We start from the raw sequence: 13311 nt of genomic DNA on the forward strand, positions 1-13311 counted from the left end.
TGGTGAAACCAAGATTGAACTCTTTAGCCTGAATGCCAAGTGTCACTTCTGGAGGAAACCTGGCTCCATCCCTACGGTGAAGCATGGTGGTGGCAGCATCATGCCGTAGGGATGTTCTTCAGCGGCAGGGACTGGAAGACTAGTCAGGGTCGAGGGAAAGATGAATGGAGCAAAGTACAGAGAGATCTTTGATGAATATATTCCATTCACCCAGCTCAATGTAACATTGATAGGTTTAGGCACCTACATGATACATATTTTCCCTGTACCCATCATGAGGTTGCTACAACCTAGCCTATGAATGAAAGTTTACAATGTAGCTGCACAGGTCGAGATACATTTTTGTAATCAACTTGTACACTCTTTACACTCTTTACACTCTTGCCTGCATCTAGCTTATCTAAAGTGTAATCAGTAGTCCAACAGTTGCAAACGAGCGTTTCTATTGGACAAATTCAAGTTTGTTAATCCCAGTTTTGTTCCGTTTGCTTCCATTTAAGATTTGTTTTTCAACAGAATCGGCTGAATGAATACACCCCTGATCAAATGCAAACACAGTTCATTTTCATAGCAGCCAGATTGTTGTATAATTCCTTCTGACATCTACGTACTCTCCTCGTCTCACCTTTCCCTTCACTTGTGGACTTCAGTGTACAACACATCAGCTGTCTGTGACCAGGCGAAAAAAACTTTCCAAGCCAAACCTTCATATCATAACCGCTAACTGCTACACACAGTCTAAATCATTGTCACCATATTAGCTAACGTCAAGTCAACAACATAGCTTCTAGAAATAGCACTTTGGTAAACCCGCTACAATCATGCAGTACAGTGTACAGTTAGCAGCAAGCAGCTTAGCAGTTACACCGGCAGGCCACGGTGGCAATAAATGAATCAAACCAAACGCTTACCTTGATTTTTGAAGAAATTCATTAGTTTGTAACTGTTCAACTATTGTCTTTCTCTCTCTTTGAGTCAACTACTCACTATATTTTATGCACTGCAGTGCTAGCTAGTTGTAGCTTATGCTTTCAATACTAGATTAATTCTCTGATCCTTTGATTGGGTGGACAACATGTCAGTTCATGCTGCAAGAGCTCTGATAGGTTGGAGGACGTCCTGCAGAAGTTGTCATAATTACTGTGTAAGTCTATGGAAGGGGGTGAGAACCGTGAGCCTCCGAGGTTTTGTATTGAAGTCAATGTACCCAGAGGAGGATGGAAGCTAGCTGTCCTCCGGCTACAACATGGTGCTACCCTACAGAGTGCTGCTGAGGCTACTGTAGACCTTCAATGAAAATAGTGTATTCTAATCAATTATTTGGTGCCGTGAAAATTTGAGTATGTTTTATCTAAAAAGGATAGCATTTTTAATGTTTCACAATTTTTATTTCTATGAAATTCACTGAGGAGGATGGTCCTCCACTGACTCCTCTGAGGAGCCTCCACTGACTTACAGTCACGCATGCTTACATTTTACAATTCAGCCATTTCACCACCCCCCCCAATTATAAAAAATAAATAACAAAATATTGAAGCATTTTATTTTATTAGAGTAAATAGGAATAACAAGAAGAGATTGAATCATACAGGACGACGGGTCAGATTCAAACCAACGTCCATTCTGGTTCCATTATGGTCTATAGGTGGCAGCGCTAACCTCTACATGTATCATACAGGACGACGGGTCAGATTCAAACCAACGTCCACTCTGGTTCCATTATGGTCTATAGGTGGCAGCACTAACCTCTACATGTATCATACAGGACGACGGGTCAGATTCAAACCAACGTCCACTCTGGTTCCATTATGGTCTATAGGTGGCAGCACTAACCTCTACATTCTGCTCCTTTAGCAGACACTGTGCAACTGACAAATCAACACAGATATGTATTGTTGTTGATGTTGATGTCGTGCTGTGCTGTATACACTGTGGTGTGTTTGATGTATGTGTTTTTACGTGAGCCGCCCTTTTGGCCTGGTCTCCCTTGTGAAAGAGGTCTCCTGACCTCGATGGTGCTTCTTGGATAAATAACATTTAAATAAACAGAAAATGTTCACTTCTCTTCATATACATTACATTGGGGTATGCATGATAGTGCGTACCTAGTACTACTGCTACTACTAATACCTGTATTCACGCTTTACTACTATCCTGAGCAAACACGGTCGTAGGGGGGTTAGATTAAAATGGAGGATGTTATCAGATGACACTTATGAACAGTAATACACATATTGGGGGACTAGTTTAAGGGTCGGACTCAAACATCTTCTTTCTACCATCCATGCCAGCCTTGTCCTCAATGTTCTTACGCCAGTCAGCTGCATCTTTCACCTGTGGAGTTAGAGGAGAGGAGATTGGATGAGGTTATGAGGCGGTTTGTGAACCCTGATATTCCAAATTGTGTCAGTCTATTTAGCATGGGGCCTCTTGGACACATTCTAACCCTACTCAGTAAAACAGGAGCAACCCTACCTCTTCCTTGACCTCCTTCTTGACCTGCTTCAGGTTGGACCTCAGATCCATGGACACCTTGTGTTTGGAGCCCAGCAGAGCCTGGAGCATAGCATCAGCAGACATACGCACTCTCTTCAGGACGGGCTTCTTGAACTTTCCCTTCAGGTCCTGTAGTTTTATCTTCAGATCCTCAATCTGAACCGAGAGAGAGAGAGAGAGAGAGAGAGAGAGAGAGAGAGAGAGAGAGAGAGAGAGAGAGAGACAGAGAGAGACAGAGAGAGACAGAGAGAGACAGAGAGAGAGAGAGAGAGAGAGAGAGCGCATGCTCGTCAGTGAAATGCCCCTTATACTGAAGAATGACCATCTGTCCAGGAATACATTTGGAAATGTAACAGTACCTCCTTATCGGACTTGGCTACTTTGCTTTGTGTGTCATATCTCTGTTCATCAACTGTATCGATCTGCTGGTGGAGCTTCTTGCACAGATCCTAGAGAGGGAGAGGGAGAGGGAGAGAGAGAGAGAGAGAGAGAGAGAGAGAGAGAGACAGAGAGACAGAGAGAGAGAGAGACAGAGAAAAAATGTAAGCGAGTACATTTAAAGAAAATAGGAGATATTTGTGAAATAATATAATTGTAATAACTGAATATCCTGGAAAGCTACAATCCAGCTTGATTTTGTTCCACCCTTACTTTAACACCCCTAATTGAGTAGGTCAGCTGCTCGTCAGGACCATGATTGGCTGAATCAGTTGTGTTATAGTTGGGGCTGGAGAAAAAACCTGCACACCCAGTAGCTCTCCATAGGTTGGTCAACAACTACCGCTTTTCATACCTGGAGTTCCTGCATGGATCCTGGGACGGAGAGGGAGGGGACATTCTCATCCATGTACCTGTTTTTCTCCTCCTCTGCCTGGATGGCCTCAGCCTCTATGACCCACTGGGCAATCTGGAGCATCAAGCTCTGGGGGAAATAGCACAGGGGGAAGTGGTTAGTGTCCCCAGACACAATGGTTAGCCAGTTGATCAGAAATGCAGTTGTTTACATGTACATTTTGTCAATAATTTGTCTATTTGGATTAACTTCTTTGGGATAGGGGGCAGTATTTTCACGGCCGGATAAAAAAACGTATATGCAGAATATGCATATAATTCGTAGATTTGGATAGAAAACACTCTAAAGTTTCTAAAACTGTTTGAATGGTGTCTGTGAGTATAACAGAACTCATATGGCAGGCCAAAACCTGAGAAGATTCCATACAGGAAGTGCCCTGTCTGACAATTTGTTCTCCTTCTGTTGCATCTCTATCAACATTACAGCATTTGTGCTGTAACGTGATACTTTCTAAGGCTTCCATTGGCTCTCTAAAGCCGCCAGAAAGTGGAATGGGGTGTCTGCTGTCTCTGGGCAAAGTACAGCAGCAGAGTTTGTAAGTGGTCAGCCTGGGGACAGTGAGACTGAATGAATACAACGTTGCCCGGTTGGAATATTATCGCTATTTTACGAGAAAAATAGCATAAAAATTGATTTTAAACAGCGTTTGACATGCTTCTAAGTACGGTAATGGAATATTTTGAAATTTTTTGTCACGAAATGCGCTCGCGCGTCACCCTTCGGATAGTGACCTGAACGCACGAACAAAACGGAGGTATTTGGATATAACTATGGATTATTTGGAACCAAAACAACATTTGTGTAACGTCGGTCGTCAGGAATGGACCAAGGCGCAGCGGGTTGAGTGCTCATAATTAACTTTTTAATGAAAACACTGATACAAACAAAACAAAATGATGGACGACGAATACAGACTTGAAGGCAAACAACAGCAATTCAAGTGACAACCTCCCACAAAATACAAACACAAACACACCCTAATATATAGGACTCTCAATCAAAGGCAACTAGACAACACCTGCCTTCAATTGAGAGTCCACACCCCAATTAACTAAACATAGAAACAGACTAACTAGAAAGAACATAGACTAACAGAGCAGTGACCAAAAAAACCCGGAATACATAAATCAACTACCCTCTACATAATACACACACCCCGAACCACATAAACCAAATAGCCTCTGCCACGTCCTGACCAGCCTACACTAACAAAATAACCCTCATACTGGTCAGAACGTGACAATTTGTTGTTGAAGTAGAAGTCCTGGGAGTGCATTCTGACGAAGAACAGCAAAGGTAATCCAATTTTTCTAATAGTAATTCTGAGTTTAGGTGACCCCGAAGTTGGCGGATGTCAAAATAGCTAGCCGTGATGGCCGAGCTATGTACTCAGAATATTGTAAAATATGCTTTCGCCGAAAAGCTATTTTAAAATCGGACATAGCGATTGCATAAAGGAGTTCTGTATCTATAATTCTTAAAATAATTGTTATGTATTTTGTCAACGTTTATCATGAGTAATTTAGTCAATTCACCGGAAGTTTTCGGTGGGTATGCTAGTTCTGAACATCACATGCTAATGTAAAAAGCTGTTTTTTGATATAAATATGAACTTGATTGAACAAAACATGCATGTATTGTATAACATAATGTCCTAGGAGTGTCATCTGATGAAGATCATCAAAGGTTAGTGCTGCATTTAGCTGTGGTTTGGGTTTATGTGACATATATGCTTGCTTGGAAAATGGCTGTGTGATTATTTGTGTCTATGTACTCTCCTAACATAATCTAATGTTTTGCTTTCGCTGTAAAGCCTTTTTGAAATTGGACAATGTGGTTAGATTAACGAGAGTCTTATCTTTAAAATGGTGTAAAATAGTTGATTGTTTGAGAAAATTGAATTGTGGTATTTTAGTTGGTTTTGTATTTCGCGCCGTGCGATGCCATTGGCTGTTGGCTAGGGGTTCCGCAGGCAGAACGGGGTTCCGCTGGCAGAACGTCTGTCCTCAACAGGTTAAAGTTGGGTTTAGTCTACATCCCTATCACACTCCCCAGAAAAAACCTTTTATTTATTTTTATTCTGGATTTGTTTTGAAATCTTGAATTCAGATTTTTTTTGAATTTGATAATAGATATATAAAATATAGAATCCTTTGTTGTTGTGCGTCTAGGTCTCCTCCTTACCTTCAGATGTTGCCTACGACTCGATGACATCTTTTTACTTCAGAGAAGATTAGATGGGGGGGAAGGAAAAACATGACTTGAGATACACAGCTTTAAGAGCTTGGGATGAAAGCCACAGAATAACAGTTGATGTACTGAATGCTCCTGAAGATCACCAAAAGTAGACATGTATAATATATGGAATTCTTGATTCTTAGAAGATATCTCAGTCAAAATGCAGTTTGAGAGAGCTGTAATTGTACTCAAACAGAATCAGTACATACTCTGACATCTTGGCCGGTGGTTGATATCACGTCCTTTGAAGAGAGATATGAATAAGTTGTTAGCTTGTGAAGATATGATAGTTATGGCATTTAACTCAATGTACCTTTATAGTCGACCCTTTGTGGAAATGATTCATTTTAACACAGACCTCAGGGTGGAGGGGCACAACACATCTCTACATTTTAAAGTACAGGCCTCAGGGTGGAGGGGCACAACACATCTCTACATTTTAAAGTACAGGCCTCATGGTGGAGGGGCATAACACATCTCTACATTTTAAAGTACAGGCCTCATGGTGGAGGGGCACAACACATCTCTACATTTTAAAGTACAGGCCTCATGGTGGAGGGGCACAACACATCTCTACATTTTAAAGTACAGGCCTCATGGTGGAGGGGCACAACACATCTCTACATTTTAAAGTACAGGCCTCAGGGTGGAGGGGCACTAAACATCTCTACATTTAGACAGGGTGTGGTAAGGCAGTTGTCTTGTATCATGGGTCTATTTGTGTGTTCCTGTGTGATGGTGAGGGGGTAGCTGACTAACACCCAAAACCACAACAGCTGAGAACTCCCTCCCTGCCTGCCTCCTGTGGACTTTCCTTAATGTGTCCCAAGACAGGGTGCAGCAAAAGGGCCAACACACGTCTCAGAAAATAACTGGTTGGGCTGCTGGCTCTGTCTGACAGACATAGACCACGATCATAACCATGTAGTCTGGACACTGACTGGGCTGCTGGCTCTGTCTAACAGACATAGACCACGATCATAACCATGTAGTCTGGACACTAGTGTACTGACTGGGCTGCTGGCTCTGTCTGACAGACATAGACCACGATCATAACCATGTAGTCTGGACACTAGTGTACTGACTGGGCTGCTGGCTCTGTCTAGCAGACATAGACCACGATCATAACCATGTAGTCTGGACACTAGTGTACTGACTGGGCTGCTGGCTCTGTCTGACAGACATAGACCACGATCATAACCATGTAGTCTGGACACTGACTGGGCTGCTGGCTCTGTCTGACAGACATAGACCACGATCATAACCATGTAGTCTGGACACTAGTGTACTGACTGGGCTGCTGGCTCTGTCTGACAGACATAGACCACGATCATAACCATGTAGTCTGGACACTAGTGTACTGACTGGGCTGCTGGCTCTGTCTTACTGACATAGACCATGATCATAACCATGTAGTCTGGACACTAGTGTACTGACTGGGCTGCTGGCTTTGTCTGACAGACATAGACCACGATCATAACCATGTAGTCTGGACACTAGTGTACTGACTGGGCTGCTGGCTCTGTCTAACAGACATAGACCACGATCATAACCATGTAGTCTGGACACTGACTGGGCTGCTGGCTCTGTCTTACTGACATAGACCATGATCATAACCATGTAGTCTGGACACTAGTGTACTGACTGGGCTGCTGGCTTTGTCTGACAGACATAGACCACGATCATAACCATGTAGTCTGGACACTAGTGTACTGACTGGGCTGCTGGCTCTGTCTGACAGACATAGACCACGATCATAACCATGTAGTCTGGACACTAGTGTACTGACTGGGCTGCTGGCTCTGTCTGACAGACATAGACCACGATCATAACCATGTAGTCTGGACACTGGTGTACTTCTTGTTCGTAGTGGTTCGTCTTTTATATTTTAAATGTTTTTTTTAGAAAGTGTTTCTGGCATATCTGAGTGAAAAACAAGTTTGTCTGCCACTTCAATAATGTTTAAAAAAATATACATAAATGTTTACAGGGATAAAGAAAATCTGTCTTCAATTAATCAATCTACAGTACGTCAGTTAGACCGGATAAATACCAGGAAGTCTTAAAACTATTTCCAATGAAGTGTGTAAAAAGATAATGTCATTCATTAAACCAATGTTCAGTATAACAGTAAAACTATAAGAATAACATCTCTGCTATTTCTCCTAAAACCTCTACCTACCGTGTGAAGTCAGAGTTACAGAACAATTTGAACCATTTCATAAAAAAAAAACACTCCTTAAAACACAAAGCATTCTACCACAGTAACATATCTGTCTTCTGTGAGATGAATGGATAACCTTTTAATTCATAGATGCCAGTTGAATGTTAGAACAGCCGACCAACTAGTCAGCATCCTGATCCCAGGTGTTGAAAAAACGTCCTTCTGTCAAAGTAGACAAGGCAAAGCATCTTCTTCTTTTAGTGTAAACACCAAGCTGGTTTAGTTTTTTAGGTGTAAATTCTTGTAAATTAATACCACTTACACATGTTTCAGTGAGTAGCATCTATGTACTATGTTGTGTGATAATTACAGTCAGCTAATAGAAAAATGCTAGACTATAAATCACATTGATACTGAATCTCTACTGAATGCAGAGTTGAAACCATGAGGGGACAGGAGATAGAAGATAGGAATGGGAGGAATCTCACCTAGAAAGAAGAGAGCGTTGCAGGATGGAGGGATGAGTGACTGAGATTGTCAAGCCAGGGAGGAGAAATCTGATGAAGGGTATATATAGGCACAGTTCTGGGACCAGCTGTCTGTTTAACCCTAAAAGCGCCAACAGGGGTACATTTTGACCTCAAGGGCACAAAAACGTCATCATTTAAAACACCTTTTTTTATCCTTCTGAAGCTTTAGGACTTGTCAAGCAACTAATAACCAACAAAAACACACCATGTACAATGATTTCTATGTTAATATGGTTTCATGAAAAAGGTATCTCTTTAGTTAGATGGAGAGGTAGGGAGTAACCAGATTAAATCAGAGTTACACAGAGAGGTAGGGAGTAACCAGATGAAATCAGAGTTAAACAGAGAGGTAGGGAGTAACCAGATGAAATCAGAGTTAAACAGAGAGGTAGGGAGTAACCAGATGAAATCAGAGTTAAACAGAGAGGTAGGGAGTAACCAGATGAAATCAGAGTTAAACAGAGAGGTAGGGAGTAACCAGATTAAATCAGAGTTAGACAGAGAAGTAGGGAGTAACCAGATGAAATCAGAGTTAAACAGAGAGGTAGGGAGTAACCAGACTAAATCAGAGTTAAACAGAGAAGTAGGGAGTAACCAGATGAAATCAGAGTTAAACAGAGAGGTAGGGAGTAACCAGACTAAATCAGAGTTAAACAGAGAAGTAGGGAGTAACCAGATGAAATCAGAGTTAAACAGAGAAGTAGGGAGTAACCAGATGAAATCAGAGTTAGACAGAGAAGTAGGGAGTAACCAGATGAAATCAGAGAGCTGCTGCCCAGTTTGACCCCAAGGAGCTGTATTTGGTAGCCACACCTGCTGAGCTCTAAACAGCTGGTGATCTGACAGAGTTAGATTCTGCCCTTTCTGACCCATGTGACCCCAGTAAGCCGTCTTCGGTAGCCACACCTGCTGGTGGTGTTTATTGGTCAGGCTAGTTCCTGCTGACCAGGAGGTCTGAAAACAGACTGGTTAAACCACATGACAACTCCTCAGTGTGAATATGTGGTCCCTTCCAAACCCCTTGAACACGTCAGTATTACTATAGCCATGTAATTTCAACAGCAGGTTCAACCAGTCAGGACGGTCAACTGGTCTGTTGTTGTGGAGAAGTAACAGTAGTGACTCCACAAATCACAAAAACAGTTTCTATTAGCTGACCAGGGTTTATTTGATGACAATTAGTATAAATATTGCACAATATAATTTTTTGGGTCACCTAACTGTTTTTGTGTTACGTGTGAAACAAAAGGCCAGATATCCAATGGGGGACAAATGGAAATCCGAACACATTGGTTGGTCTAAACAGGAGCATTTGATTACACACGTGGATATTTGCCAGAAGAGTTCCAGACAGGTTTCGTATCTACTCCTTATTAGTCTCAAACATCTTCTTTCTGTCTGATTTGTCTTCGATGTTCTTACGCCAGTCACCCACAGCATCTTTGTCCTGAGGTAGGAAGAATGGCAGATTAAATACATGAGTGAAAATGTATTGGAAATATATAACATTTGGTGTCGGCAGTGGGATCCTCAGTGTTAGTTCTTATGTCCAGAACAACACTCACCTCCTCCTTGACCTCCTTCTTGACCTGCTTCAGGTTGGACCTCAGATCCATGGACACCTTGTGTTTGGAGCCCAGCAGAGCCTGGAGCATAGCATCAGCAGACATACGCACTCTCTTCAGGACGGGCTTCCTGAACTTGCCATTCAGTTCAACTACCTTCATCTTCAAGTCCTCAACCTGTTTGGAATTCAACAGGAAGCACTTATCACACACACAGACGATTGACTGCCAAACATCAGTGGAACTACTGTTACGCCCGTGGCTCTGTCTTAGAGAGTAAGTTATCTAATAATAGGAGTAACAGTGGTAGAACGCCTCACCTCCTTCTCGGACTTGGTCACCTTGGTTGACATGTCGTATCTCTCCTCATCAATCCTCTCGATATTCTGATGGAGCTTCTTGCACAAGTCCTAGAAAGAAAGAGAGAGAGAGAGAGAGAGAGAGAGAGAGAGAGAGAGAGAGAGAGAGAGAGAGAGAGAGAGAGAGAGAAATATATATATAATATATATAGAGAGAGAGAGAGAGCGAGAGAGAGAGAGAGGGGAAGAGAAAGAGAAAGAGAAAGAGAAAGAGAGAGAGCGGGTTTGGCTTAGCGCTAATAGCTTACCGTGAGCTCTGCCATGCATACCAAGAATTGTGGGGCAGGGCAGTTCTCCTCCATGTACCTGGCCTTCTCTGCCTCAGCCTCGACCGCTTCAGCCTCGAGCAACCCGGCAGCGATCTGCAGCATCAAGCTCTGTACGGAGGTTGGACAAATCACATCATATTACAGCACAGAGTTCAGCGGTCACTTCTGCTTGTCTATGGGGTTGTTTATATCAATCATGTATTCATATCACTTTACTTGAATGTCTATATATCTAAAGAGCTTCAGGTGAAGTGTTATGAATGATGTAGAACTTTCAGGGTTGGTTTCTACTCCTCAACTCCTCAAACTAGCTCCTGCTGACCAACAAGTCGACAAGGTCTACTACAGTATGTGTGTGTGTGTGTGTGTGTGTGTGTGTGTGTGTGTGTGTGTGTGTGTGTGTGTGTGTGTGTGTGTGTGTGTGTGTGTGTTTTGGGATGAGGCTAACACTGTCTGGATCACATAACATTTACCCTTTGACCACTCAGTGTGAATATCTACTCTCTTCCAACTTCCAAGCGTCTGACCCCTTGACCCCTGAATATGACTAGAGCCATGCAATGTAAAGTCAGCATGGAAATCAGTCTGTGAAGTCACTCTGTGTGGTAGAGGAACATGTTCAATCTAAGCCTGGTCTTTATAGAACATAGAACTTTATAGAACATGAAGGTCTTTATAAAACATGAAGGTCTTTATAGAACATGAAGGTCTTTATAGAACATGAAGGTCTTTATAGAACATGAAGGTCTTTATAGAACATGAAGGTCTTTATAAAACATGAAGGTCTTTATAGAACATGAAGGTCTTTATAGAACATGAAGGTCTTTATAGAACATGAAGGTCTTTATAAAACATGAAGGTCTTTATAGAACATGAAGGTCTTTATAAAACATGAAGGTCTTTATAGAACATGAAGGTCTTTATAGAACATGAAGGTGTATTAACGGTTTTATAAAACCATTTTGGAATGAATGGTGCTCCTTACCTTCAGGTAGTTCCTACGGCTCGTTGTCATCTTTTTACTGATTGGATAAAACAGATCATTGGATAAAACAGGATCATTGGATAAAACAGGATAATTTAAGGGAAATATACAAGGTGTAGCCACAGAGACAGGTACGTGACAATCAAACAATTTTAGGACTTCATTTTATTACATTACGGTAGGAAAAATTGCAACACTATTGGGAATCATCATAGCATAGTATTAATCAGTTTTACTGGCTGGTTTTCTATGTGGAAAATATGTTCACAGACAGAATACAGTAGATGAATACAGTATAGTGTAGTATATTTTTCTGTAAACTGAAAAATGTAAACTTACTCAGACATTTTGGCCGGTCGTTTTGTTTTACTTCCTGTGTCAAGAGATGAACAGTAAACAGCTTTTTAATTTTGAGCTATTGATATTTTATGTAGTTTGGTGGTGGTGGTGGTGGGGGGGGTAGAAACCAAAGATTTCAAGTTTGACCCAATGCAAGTCATGTGCAATTCCATATCACAAAGAAATGCAACAAACATTAGACAATGAATGGTCAATCATTTGATCAATAATTTGCTTGGATCAGTTTACCCAAATGTAACACAGCAGTCCAACATCGATAGTATAATTCCTGCTGGTAAAAGAGGGAGAAGTTGTTTCCTGTTTAATTCATGTATTTCAATCTGTACCATGTAATCCTTCCCAAGGTTCATAGCAAATCAACAAGACTCTCATTTCCTGAAAGCTTTGGTCATGCAGGAGTCCATAAGGATTACGACACCAAAATAGGTTGTTTCAGAAAATACAGCTGACATTCACAAAATGTATGTTCAGAATTTATGAAAATACCCACTTGGATTTTCCGTTGTATATAATTGAATCTCAACAAATCTATTGGAATAACATCAAACAATCCATAAGCCATTTGAAGTAAACTGTGAAACTACAACATAAAGTGAAGTTTACAATTATAAGACGTACAGTGACTATCCACATCTACCATGGCAAAGCTATATTTCTGAACAAACGCCAGTCCTTTTTACATGGCTTATAAACTAGCAACTGGGCCAATAGAACCACAAGGTCCACAAGAGCCTTTAACAACACATTCACTCTGAGCTACATTGAAAACAACAGCTGAAAATCAGGCCTAGGATGTATCTCTTCCAACACTTGTCTAAAACACACAGACAAACACCTCTGAATATCTGAATGCCACAACCCAAGTTGCCTCTTGAGTAAAATAAAATGATCTTCTATTCTATTGTAAAAGCATTCTAAACTATCAGAGCTCACACACCAAACACAATCTGGTCCAAAAGTCACATCCATTCCCACATGGGTTGGACCAAACACAATCTGGTCCAAAAGTCACATCCATTCCCACATGGGTTGGACCAAACACAATCTGGTCCAAAAGTCACATCCATTCCCACATGGGTTGGACCAAACACAATCTGGTCCAAAAGTCACATCCATTCCCACATGGGTTGGACCAAACACAATCTGGTCCAAAAGTCACATCCATTCCCACATGGGTTGGACCAAACACAATCTGGTCCAAAAGTCACATCCATTCCCACATGGGTTGGACCAAACACAATCTGGTCCAAAAGTCACATCCATTCCCACATGGGTTGGATGACACACAATCTGGTACCAACAGATGAATAAATGAATATACAGCACATTCATTACAGAAGGAGCAGAGAGGAAAGAAGAACATCTCACCTATAAGCCCAGTGAAGATACAAGTAAAGGATGTCGGGATGAGAGCTACAGGCAACACAGAGACAGGAACAGATATGGAAGGTATATACTCTGTTTTATGAAAGCTCAGCAGAAAAGCAAAAGG

General features: G+C 41.6%; 2 protein-coding genes across 4 annotated transcripts; both read right to left on the reverse strand.

The window, feature by feature from the left end:
- Nucleotides 1–1531: 1531 nt before the first annotated feature.
- LOC106587920 (troponin I, fast skeletal muscle-like) lies at nucleotides 1532–8577 on the reverse strand. 2 transcript variants are annotated; one of them, XR_001324523.2, is made up of 8 exons: nucleotides 8240–8577; nucleotides 5797–5829; nucleotides 5534–5570; nucleotides 3290–3418; nucleotides 2856–2945; nucleotides 2476–2652; nucleotides 1834–2334; nucleotides 1532–1746 (listed from the first exon to the last, which is right to left on the reverse strand). XR_001324523.2 is itself a non-coding variant. In XM_014176579.2 (7 exons), the coding sequence occupies exons 2-7, from the start codon at nucleotides 5802–5804 to the stop codon at nucleotides 2248–2250; spliced, it is 528 nt and encodes a 175-aa protein (XP_014032054.1). In that variant the 5' UTR covers nucleotides 5805–5829; nucleotides 8240–8577; the 3' UTR covers nucleotides 1532–2247. The 2 variants fall into 2 exon arrangements, 1 of the variants encoding a protein (XP_014032054.1); XM_014176579.2 differs by having other exon boundaries at nucleotides 1532–2334.
- Nucleotides 8578–9424: 847 nt separating this feature from the next.
- On the reverse strand, nucleotides 9425–13311 carry LOC106587921 (troponin I, fast skeletal muscle-like). Of its 2 annotated transcripts, XM_014176581.2 has the most exons (8): nucleotides 13188–13272; nucleotides 12048–12087; nucleotides 11799–11832; nucleotides 11460–11496; nucleotides 10454–10582; nucleotides 10167–10256; nucleotides 9847–10023; nucleotides 9425–9728 (listed from the first exon to the last, which is right to left on the reverse strand). In XM_014176581.2, the coding sequence occupies exons 3-8, from the start codon at nucleotides 11804–11806 to the stop codon at nucleotides 9645–9647; spliced, it is 525 nt and encodes a 174-aa protein (XP_014032056.1). In that variant the 5' UTR covers nucleotides 11807–11832; nucleotides 12048–12087; nucleotides 13188–13272; the 3' UTR covers nucleotides 9425–9644. The 2 variants fall into 2 exon arrangements, with proteins under 2 accessions (XP_014032056.1, XP_014032055.1); XM_014176580.2 differs by lacking the exon at nucleotides 12048–12087 and having other exon boundaries at nucleotides 13188–13311.

The sequence above is a fragment of the Salmo salar genome, chromosome ssa11, assembly GCF_905237065.1.
Source record: "Salmo salar chromosome ssa11, Ssal_v3.1, whole genome shotgun sequence".
Lineage (NCBI taxonomy): Eukaryota > Metazoa > Chordata > Actinopteri > Salmoniformes > Salmonidae > Salmo > Salmo salar.